Below are 11706 nucleotides of genomic sequence, written 5' to 3' on the forward strand. Positions count from 1 at the left end.
TTACAATATATATATATATAAAACATGTTGAAGTAAAATGATTTGAACAATTTATTATAACTATAAATAAAAGATTCCTTTAGATACATGATTGATTAAATTTTATCAATGATCATTTTGTTTTTAATTTTAATCATAGAATCAGTTCCTTTTTTTTGTTGTACTGAACCGAGTTTTCGCACTCAGTTTTCTTGCTACTAGAAATTACTTCCGTATTAGTTTTAACCCTAATGAACTAATGAATAGAAAAAGTATTTTTCATAGTAGCACACTAACCATGTAAAACCTTCTATCTAGATTTAATTATTGAACAAAATCTATAAACTACAATGTTTTCAATAAAATTCCTCTTTATTAATTGTCTGTAATTTATGCAGTAATTTGTTTTCTTTGCTTTACTGTGCACTTTTTCGCAATTGATTCGGTAGCTGTTAAAAGAGCTTCTGTCTGAAAACTGTGTTCTTAGAAATCATCTAGTAAAGTTCTGTAAATGCTATATCAATGTGTGAAACTAGCTTGTGTTTATTTTGGCTACCAGCTTTAAAAATTATAATAAAGCTCTGTAACTTTTTTAAGCCATAAAATGGATATTGAGGATTTTAAAAATCTAATCTTCGAAAATAGGCTTTTAACCCTGAACACTTTTTTGGGAGCTACTGTCTCAATTAATAAAATAAAAAAAAAATTGTACATGGATGTATACATAATGAAATGATTTTAGAGAAAAAATATAAATTAAAACATGATGTCAAGTGCTATTAAGGATATTAAAAAAATTGAAAAATATCTTTATTTGTACAAATACTACAGAAAGGTATTTGCTATTTGTTGCTCTTTTAATCTTCAGTTGTTTATTAACCTCTTAATTCCCAAAAGTTCATTCATTAAGATTCACAGTAAGTTTTTAAAAAACTTGCTCTTTTTGATATTAGAGACCTTTTAGTTTGAATAATTTAATTCTGTACCATAAGTAGTGAAACTAGCCAACTCTGTTTAAAAAAATTATTAAATTTACTTTTCTGTTTTTGTTTTTTTTTACTTACAGTTAATGCGGCTAAGCGGGGTTCCACTGTAAATTTCAATATTCATTAGACTTTTGAAAACATAAATTTAACTTTTCAAGAAAGTGGATTTTTGGAGAAAGCATTATTTTGTCTCGAAGTTTCAGTTTATTTCATAACGACTAGTAAGACTATGATTGAATTAGTAAAACATGTTTATAATAGCCAAGAATATATTTTCATTATATAAATCTTTGAATAAGTTGTTCTATAAATTAATCTAGACTAAATTTGTTTGAATAAACAAAAAGGTTAAAATTTTGTTTATAATAATGTGATAATAAAGAAACTATTGTGTTAAATAGTTTAAGGTGATTGATATAAAAGTATAATTTGTTTTAAAGCTGAATCAACTTGGGCCTAATAACCTGTAATTGAACATTTTAAATTCAGATTCATCAAATCAAAACCTCCTTAATAATAGCCCAAGGCCCAAAATATTGTTGAGATATGAAGATAGTTGAACTAAAATAAATACAACAGAAATAGACAAACAAAAAATCCAATACAGGGCACTGTTAACCAATTAAAGCTTCAGTATCAGCTAAGTTAGTGTAAATGAGAAACAAAGAAAGTGTTAAATATTTTGCTGGATTTTAAAATATAAAATAATTTACTGGAAGATTATTGATTGACCGTGTGTATAGATGAATGGAATATGGTCCGGGTACGGTAAAAAAAACAACTCAAATAGTAGATAATTATACTATTTTATTGAGCCAACGTTTCGCCCCATGTTTTTAGTCCTGACGAAGCATTCATTAGAGATCTATGAAATGGAATATATCCTCTTGTAGGATTCTTGTATATTTTATTAATAAACAAACTAACAATTACGATACCATTATATTGCTTTTGATATCTAGGTGAAGGTTCAATTACAAGCAAAATCAAGCTGTAGCATCGCCGTAGGCACCCAGCACAAAGCCAATAACATGCTGTCTGCATTTTCATCTGTTTACAAGGAGCAGGGTGTCGCAGGTCTCTGGAGGGGAGTCGGGGGCTCTGTGCCTCGAAGGATTGTAGGGTCTTCTTCGCAGCTCGTAACCTTCACTGCAATGAAGGACTTTCTAGCAAATAATGATGTAAGTAATTTTATTTTATTATACTATTAATAAGATAACTCCTTGCTTGTTTGAATTAAAAACTGGTTGAAAACAATCATGTTTTAAAAAATAAAAATCTTTCCCATTCTCCTTTGATTAGATATCTATTTTGAATGGCATATATTAATTTAATTATTTTTATAAATCAATACATTTTCACTGTTATTGCATAAAAATATATACCACCACAAATATGGTTCAAGAAATTAATGAAATGTGGTTTCTAGACTGACTGAAAAGGTTTAAAACAATTAAAAATGTGACATGAGTCTCAAGAATTAGTGTAAGGGTATCTTCAATCTTTGAATGAGTATCAATTTGTAAACTTAGTAATGGATACATGTGAGGGCAAACTGTGATCTAAGCTTTGGTAGTGAAAAAAAAACATTACAACCCATGAATGGTCAGAGATTCAGTACTTTGTAAGAAGTACTGTTTCTTGAACAATGGTTGTGCAAGGAAGTGATTTGTTGAAAACTACACTCAACCACCAGGATTTTCTACCAATTAAGGGTACCCACTTTATAGAGAATATATGTGCCCCAAGAGGACTCCTGAAATCCCAGGGTTGACTTACAGCTACAGTAACTAAATAAATAGTATCTGCCACTGCTGGTCTCAAACCTGGGTCTGGGAGTTACCCGTTATTTGTTATTAATTAAAATGTAATTTTTAAAAATTTATAAGTGATAACAGTCTTTTTTTTATACCAGTGGTTCCCAACTGGTTGACTGATTAAATTAATAATTTAGTCAATAAATGCTCTATGAAAGTACCTTGAAATAAACTTAATCAACCTACTTTTCAAACGTTTTCCTGAGGGGGCCCACCATTTGTCCCAAGCCTGTGGGGTTTGTCTGCACGTGATTTATTTTTTTCCCTAGTGGTCCGTAGACTTCTGTTGTTTAAGAACCACTGGTTTTCACCCTAGTAATGCCTCACTTATTATTTTATTAGTACTAGTAATAAACTGACCCATCCAACTTCATAATTTATTTCATTTTGATCATAAAATAGTTTATAATGAGTTATATTAGACATGATCGTTTATTACAATCTTGTTTAGGTTTACAAAATCCCCAAGGGCTACTTGAATGCCTTTGTATCCAGTCTGATTGGTGGAATGTGTGTTACAGTTCTTATGAACCCTTTGGATACAATATCTACAAGGCTTTATAACCAGGGTAAGCTACTAAGTTTGTTTTTAGAACTTTGTATTATCTGTTTTATTTATATTTTATCACTTATTTTGAATCTACACTTATGTAATCTAAGTATACATATTTAGGATAAACAGCATCAGGTTTAAAAACTGACTAAATGCATTACTGGGTTCTTTACCAAGTGAAACAGCTCTGCTTATCTGACTACTTGTCTGTATTCTGAATGATGGTTAGTATGCATTGTAGAATTTGAAGATTTTTATTATTTGAAATTTGTGCAATTTTATTGAGTAATTTGATAAATAACAGTTATCTGTTCATTCCTTAATGCAATCAGAATAAATTATATGCCTTAATTCAGGTTATTTTTGTTTGTATAAGGGCCGTATTTATGAATGCTCTTAGGGAACACCTTACCAAAGGTCTCCTTTAAATACACTCCTTTACAATTCTTTAAAAAAAAAAAAATGTTTTATTAAGATTCCTTATATTTAAAGGAATTTTTTAATGATGGATGGTTTAATGACCAGAATGATTTAAAAGAAAATCATTTGTTAGCGTTTATAAAACAAATATTTTGTTTCAGAAATCTAAAGATGTATATTTAAAGGAAACCTTCAGTAAGGTGTTCCTTAGGAATATTCATAAATATTATCCTTAGAGAAACACTTTATGAATCATGACTTCTATTATCGCACATTGATACAATCATTACATCATAGATACTGAAGTTAGAGGGTTTTCGTGATAAAATGTTTATCTAAAATGCTTCCATTCTTCTTATATTCTTTATTATACATACAAATGAACAAACACACATATATACTTTTTATTTATATTTCATATTAGTGTCAATGTCTTTCTTAATTTAGAAAGGTGAAAGATTTATCAGGAGCACTCATTCATTACTATTCTTTCTAACTGGTAAAACTAGACTCGATAGTTAATACAGAAATATATATTATGGCCAGGTTTACATGATTGGAATGTAAATCAAGGTCAAAATTCATTTTCGTGTGATGATCCTAGATTATTTTGAAGCAATAGCACAAACACATCTGTTGACTTCCTATTTCTTGGCCAATGGTGAGTGAAAAAGCAATTTGGATTCATAAAAACTTAAATATTTAGGAACCATTCTCCACTTCCTATGGATGGCTCCACAAATTTAAAAAAGACACAGTATCAAGCAGTTGGCTATTCAAGGGGAGAACTGTGATAATGTTGCAGCCATGTTATTTATTGAAAATTTTAACTTTAGGGTCAAAAAAATTAATTTAACTTCCTATCAAATTTATAATGCGAATGAATTGAATGGATTGTTTTGGAAAATGCTTCCTTCAAAAACTTTAGCCACTCAGTCAGAAATACATGCTCCTGGTCAATAAATATGTAAAAACATGCATACATTCATTCTTATATATTTTTATATATTATAATTTAATATGTATAGAATGGTTTTTTGTAATAGAAGTGATTTTCTGCACGCTTCTTTTTTTTTTTTTTTAATTAAACTTCTTATCTATTATATTAAGTCAATAAAATTTAATTCAATTATCCGGGGTTTTCGATTATCCGTGAACCCCCAAACCAATCTTCACCCCGGATAACGGGGGTTCTGCTGTAATTTTAATTGAAATTTCGTTTTAATAGTTTACAAAAGGAGTTAAATTCCTGTTCTAGAATTGTAACCTCAGTTGGAAAGGTGATAAATTCATTGATGTTTAATGATCTTGGTAATTTAGTGTGAGCTAAATATTATTCATAGATCCTTCAAGTTCATTAGGACTGGTTGGTTTGTAATTGATGAATGGACTGTATTGGATTGAATAGAAAAACTGTTGAATAAATTAACAAAACTGACAGAATAAAAAAATAAAACTTGGCCAAATAAAATGTAAGTTTTTATTGAAATGAAAAGCTTTATTTTAAAATCAATTAAATGTCTATTGCCTTCGTTCGAGTCATACTCCAAACATACTTGATGTAAGATAATTGTTCGATTTTCTTCCTTGAAATAACTGGTCTCCATTTCTTCCTTCTGTCCCCCTGCTTGGTCCAGGTAAAATCTTAATCTAATCAATCATTCTTGAATGCTGATTAACGAAATTTACAGATGAGAAAAATGATTTCTCTGTTAGGATATGCTAGCATGAATGACTCAGGGCAAGGTAGGTCTTCACTTGTTTCTGCTGTCCTTTGTCCATAATTGTGGCATATAAATGGTGCAGGTAGTGAACGAAACGCTTTTAATTTTACTTGAACTATGATTGAGGAGCTGATTCTTGAACAATTGTAATGTGACTATTCCTCTGAAATATCTTTCAACTATCTTCCAAAGAACAATTGACAAAAGATTTTGCTGATTTTTAATTTTTTATTTACAGAAAACTGTTACATATTTCTTTAGACTTGAACAAAAGTCAAATTATTACAAAAACATGCATCATGTATCTTTTTCAATTGCATGTGATTTACTTATTAATCATTGAATCGTATATTTTTATCTAACTGCTCAGTTGCCCTAACTTCAAACGAGCTCAAATGCAGTTTGTATACTTGCATTAATTGAATATTTACTGTGTGATTTTTTTATTTATTGATTAATTTGATTATATTTTGAATTATTTGTTTTTATAATTGCTTGAAATATTTTCTATCTTCTGAGCTGTAAAATATTAAGATATAGCACTACTGTGTTTAAAGATATGGTATGTAAAGCCTTGAAGAAGCTCCCAAATTTTTATGATAGCATGTTTATTTTTTTTTTACCTATGCATTTACACAACACATGCGTAAAATATGATTAACCATACGTGAATTAGAAGATGATCACGGCTGGTGATCAAGAAGAAAATTAGTTTTTAACTACATTGCCAATGTTTCAACCCGCAATGTTTATCTTTTTCAGGGGTGTTGGTATGGGTGAAAATGGACAAAAAATCCATTTCATTAATGTTAAAATTAATTCCTTCTCTTCACTATTATGTTCTGTCATTAGTGACGATATAGTCAAACTTAACTGTGGTATTAAAAACATTTTTACTTAATGTAAAAAGCTCTCATTTATATCTAAATTTATGAATATTTATGAACAGTCATTATTTTCAAGGAAAATTTACCCTGAAGACTAAGAAAATTGGGTCCACCACAATATCTCCATTGCTTCCCCCCCTTTCCCAATGTTGTTAGCATTCTAAGTCTAAGTCTTCCAACTCCACCAAAATTATCCCTCAACCTATCACCGATCTTGAATACATATATAGGGATAATCTTTCTGGTATTACGAAGGAGGGCAAAGAGTTATCCCGCACTCGTATTAGTGGGAAGTATTTATAAAAGCAGTTCAATTACCCTCCGCATTGTATGGCACAGAATTTGCAGATAAAAATCTTTAAAAAAGTCCAAAATACAATTTGAAACTGATGTGAAACAACTAATTAGTTGCCAGTGGTTGCTTGGAACAACATCGGGCAACTTTCAACAGAATTGATTATTTAATAACCAAGACTAAAAAGTTGCCCAATGCACGGCCAGCCTATCTTTATCCTTCACAATTTTCTAGCATTACATTTAAATTTTGCACATTTAGAATTTCATGTTTATCAAATTCATAAAATTGAATAACATTTGTTTCGAGCAATAAATTTTATTGATGTTAGTTCTGATTCATCTGATTGATGAAATATATCTGTCCTTATGCTGGCCTCCAGCAATAAAAGGTTTATAATTTTTTCCATAAATCTTATGTTAATGTTAATTTTAGCAATTTCAAGACTATACTTTAGGATTACCTGTTGGTTGAGCACTGATTTTCTTAATTGAAATTTAATGGATTGGGCCTAAGATTATCATTATTGACTTCTCGTTTAAATAAGATGATCAACAACATTGATTACCATATTAAATAAATGGGTATTGCTTGATGCTTTGTACATTACGAAAAATAATCTATTATGAACTTTAAATTTTTATTTCAAATTTTTCCAAACTTCTCCTTCCAAATTTCATATGAAAATGATATCAAGTAGTTTGTATAATCCAAGGAAGAGTAAAATAATTATGTTATTTTCTTCTTCTAAATTTTCCTGTAAGCTATATGTTTAATCTTTTTAAAGGCTATTATGGTTGATTTTGAATGTGGTTAATGGAGGTTTAGTCAGGTATCCCGTTACAAGGGGAGTAGAGGGAAGTAGTTTATCCTCCCCTTCCATAATTTGAATACCAGAACAGTTGGGAAATTTGAGAACCTACTTTACACCGCGAAAATTGTGGTAAAACATTGTTTAAAGAGGTTATTTTATTCAAAATTGCTTATAAATGCTTTTGAGAGAGGTTATTTTTCCAAAAATGCTTTGGAAAAGAGCTAATTTCTAAAATTAATCCAGTAAGTAAAAAAATCCCAGATATCTGGTAAGTTCAAAAATCTGATCAAAATTGTTGGATAATTTTAAATTTTTGCCCTTCCCAATAAGATGTTACTGTGACGCTCCTAGGTTTAGTAAAAGTTCCATTAGCAATTATGATCCGTTTTATTTAGTAGTAAGGAAAACAGTCATGTTAAAAAAATTTTTATGGAATATCTGATTTTTATTGACTTATTATTTTTTTTTAGGAGTTGATAAAAATGGTAGAGGTCTCCTGTACTCAAGCTATTTTGACTGTGTATCAAAGATTTATAAGATTGAAGGTTTATCCGGTTTTTATAAAGGAATTGTACCTTTGTATGTCAGAACTGGACCACAGACAGTACTGGTATTGGTGATCTGGGATTCAACTAAAAATTATTACAACACAATCAAGAAGAAAAGAAAAACATCCCATCATTCATAGAGCAGTCCTCAGGAAAATTAGTTAAATGAAAAAAAAGTTCTTTAAATGGAACTAAAGTGTATGTATTAAATGGTATTATTGCTGTGAGGTGAGCGTTACCAGTATTTTTAACCTTCTTTTACACAGAGAAGTAAATTTAATGTGTAACTCGTCAATGAAGTTCCTGAGAAAAGTGTCATAGATAGATTATTATTATTCTTGTAAATAAAACTGAATAAAATTGTTCTTTTTTCTTATTTTTAAAAAATTTAAGTCCCTAATTCATTACGATAACCAAGTCTCTTTAAGAATTTATAGGATTAGTCAACTTATGAAGATTATGAATTGTTTTGGATGATAGGAGGTTATTTAGTATGATTCAAACTGCCTTTTTCTTTTAAAAATGATATAAACCTCCAGTGGCTGTTATCATGTACTAGTGATAAAACTTTGAGAATGTATAAAAAATAAGTGGGATCTTTATCCTTTGGACTATTGTTTAGTAGTAAAATAAATTAGAATTGGTCTGTTTCCAAAACCTTGCTCATTAAAATCATTTAATTGAAAGCATTCTGAGGTTTTAAGGACTTGGAAGGCTTACACTTGGTTTTACCTTACGTATGGAATAAAAAAGGTAAGTACAATCATTAAGTTCATATTTTATTTCAATTGAATATGAATTGTTACCCAATAAATTTGTTTTTTAAAAACGTATTGTATATTATATTTGTAATCCACTTTTCCATACTTTAGGACACCTTCTGGATGATACTCATGCCAAAACAAATAAAAAAATATTTTTTATGTAAAATTTATATTTTTGGATAATTTAGTCGGAAATAGAAAGGAGATAAAAAATATTTACTTCCAATTGAAGAGTTCAATAATAACTAATAACATACATTAAAATATAATTTCACTTTTATGGAAAGATCTAAATTGTCATTTCCAAGAACATGATAAAAATTTTTGGAAATATATCAATCGAGAAAAGTATTCCCATATCAACAAATTTAGCAAACATATGTAAGCGTGTTTTTGGTCTTCTAGTTTGGCTTTTTATAATTTATGTTTACAAATAAACACCATTTTCTACTTCCTCATTCACTTTCTGAAGTTTCATTGTCATCATCTTTAAAGGTATGTGAAATTATGAGTTTTTTTTAGCTTGCTGCTATAAAAGCTCTTGAATCACAAGACAAAGAAATAAAATTTAATGCTTTAGGAAGATAGTCCAGGTGGTGGTCAATAAAGGTATCAAAATAGTAAAAGAAAAATATTTATTGTCAACTAACGTTTCAACTGTAGTAAATAAACAAACAATAAATAGTTTTCTTTTACTATTTTAGTAGGTATCAAAATAGTAAAAGAAAACTATTTATTGTTTGTTTATTTACTACTGTTGAAACGTTGGTTAACAATAAATATTTTTCTTTTACTATTTTGATATCTTTATTGACCACCACCAAGATTATCTTCCTACAATCTATTTCGTATGGTCAACTGTCTTTTAAAATTTAATATTCATTTTATTCAATTTACACTTACCACCATCCTGCTTCAAGTAGGAATTAGTTTCTGTTTAATGAAGGCTATTGAACGTTATATGATTACAATATTTTCACTTACATATTTATTTCATATATAAAAACTTCAGAAGTTATTATCGTCATAAAAATTTTTTATTATCTTATATTATTGTTAATTATTATTAAATAAACAAAATTAAAAATCCTTTAAACAAAGATTTTGTCCATTGTATTCTATATGCAATTTTTTTCAATACATTTCATTATGTTGATTTAAATTATTTTAGATATTATTTAACATATCTTATGTTTAGTACATTACTCATAATTTACATTTTGTTCCACACTTTTCATTATGTTTTTTCTTTATCACTTGCTGTTTTTTCATAATTTATTTATATAATTCTTATTCATCATTCATATTATTATTTCATCTTCTATTGTTATCAATCAACTACTATCTACACTTGTATTGTTATTAATCAACTACTTTCTACTTAATTTGTTGTTATGTATTTTTCCAAATTTGTTTCTTTATTATTTTCCTTTATTTTCATGTTTCTCTGAGTTATGGTTGTTATCTCTTTTTGTTTTTTATCCCTGAAGAAGGCCTGAAATTCAGGTCGAAGTGTCGACACTAATATATAAGTTTTTGTTTATTTTTGTTGTTTTCCTCACCTCACCCCCGACCATCGTTACCTTATTTTTTTTTTTAAATATCCCATTTAAGTCCAGTCAGACTGTTTCAATGAGGATAAGACCAAGCTGATATTAAAGACTGTTTAATTATAGTCTAATAAAAATCATTAGAGCCCTGTAAACATATGCATACCATTTTTAAAGACTCGGTTTTTTGAATTCAGGAAAACTTAAACGTGTATTAATGTTAAAATGTCTATACTTATCACAATTGCTATATTCCCCCTTACTCTGTATTTCGTATATATTTAAGAGAAAGTAAAAATATCATTTGTTTCATATTTGTATTTTATATATTTGTTTCATTCCTTTGTCTGAATTTTCACTTACTAGTATATGAGTCTAGTTTGAATATGTAAGACTTTTGATCTTATTTTGGCAGAACTTAGCCACTATTAGTCTTCAAAACTAAAAACAAAAAAAATTATACTCAATTATCTTGATATAATTTATTTACTTTATTATATATATGATGAACTGTAAATCAAATCATTTATTGCTTATTAATGTGACACCTATCTAAAAGCAGCTTTAATAGAGTATGTACAATGTGGTCTATGTCAATAACAGGGAATCATTTATTTAAGGGATTAGTTATGGGGGAAGGTGCCATCTTCCAGATGATTTGAAAACCTGGAAAATGGTGGAACATTACTCGAAGATGTTATATTGTATTCAAAATTGCTTATAAACACTATTTAGAGAGTTATATTTTCCCAAGACATTCATAAAAAGGCTAAATGTTAGGGAACAAAACTCAAATGTCAAGTAAGCTAGGAAATCCAGTCAAAATAATTGGGAGATTATAAATTTGTAAACAATTTTGTTGTAGCAGCTTCCCTGAAAATCCTTGATTAGAGCAGGGTTAAAAAAAGATTTTCCATTCCTGTTTTAGATTCATACTGTTAATAGTAGTTAAAATACATAATTAGGTGCCCATAAAATATTTTATTTTACACTTTTACCCACAATTAAGAGTCATAAAGTAATGACAATTGCATAATATTATATTTTTGCTAGATAAAATATAATAGAAAACAAAATTAAGTTAAACAAAAGAAGAAAAATAGCTTAAACAAGTTCATTATATTCCTAAAAGGAGGCAAAACCAATCAAGAGGTACTTCAGTTTCATTAACTGCCAAAAGAGAGCAGCACAGCCTAGGGGAGAGGTAGCTTGGGAAGTTGAGCTCCTGCTAGTTCCTAATGTCCTAACACAAAATAAAAAGTTTGACCCCGAAAACCCCCCTTAGCTTAGTACAGTTCATTGCCAACCGATGGCAGCACCATAAAGACTAGAAAGATCCTAAAAAGTTGAGCTCCTATAAATGTCTACT

The 11706-nt window shown here is 28.8% G+C and overlaps 1 protein-coding gene across 1 annotated transcript in view; it reads left to right on the plus strand.

Moving 5' to 3' along the window:
• The window catches only part of LOC106677583 (solute carrier family 25 member 35), a 19402-nt gene extending 11014 nt beyond the window's left edge, over positions 1-8388 (plus strand). The window contains exons 3-5 of the mRNA XM_014415611.3: positions 1928-2146; positions 3234-3351; positions 7946-8388. Of these exons, the coding sequence (XP_014271097.1) occupies positions 1928-2146; positions 3234-3351; positions 7946-8163 (555 nt within the window). The 3' untranslated portion in view covers positions 8164-8388. The remainder of the gene's footprint in view (positions 1-1927; positions 2147-3233; positions 3352-7945) is intronic.
• The last annotated feature ends 3318 nt before the right edge of the window (positions 8389-11706 follow it).

This window comes from Halyomorpha halys, unplaced genomic scaffold (assembly GCF_000696795.3).
Source record: "Halyomorpha halys isolate HHAL.00 unplaced genomic scaffold, Hhal_1.1 Scaffold104.1, whole genome shotgun sequence".
NCBI lineage: Eukaryota > Metazoa > Arthropoda > Insecta > Hemiptera > Pentatomidae > Halyomorpha > Halyomorpha halys.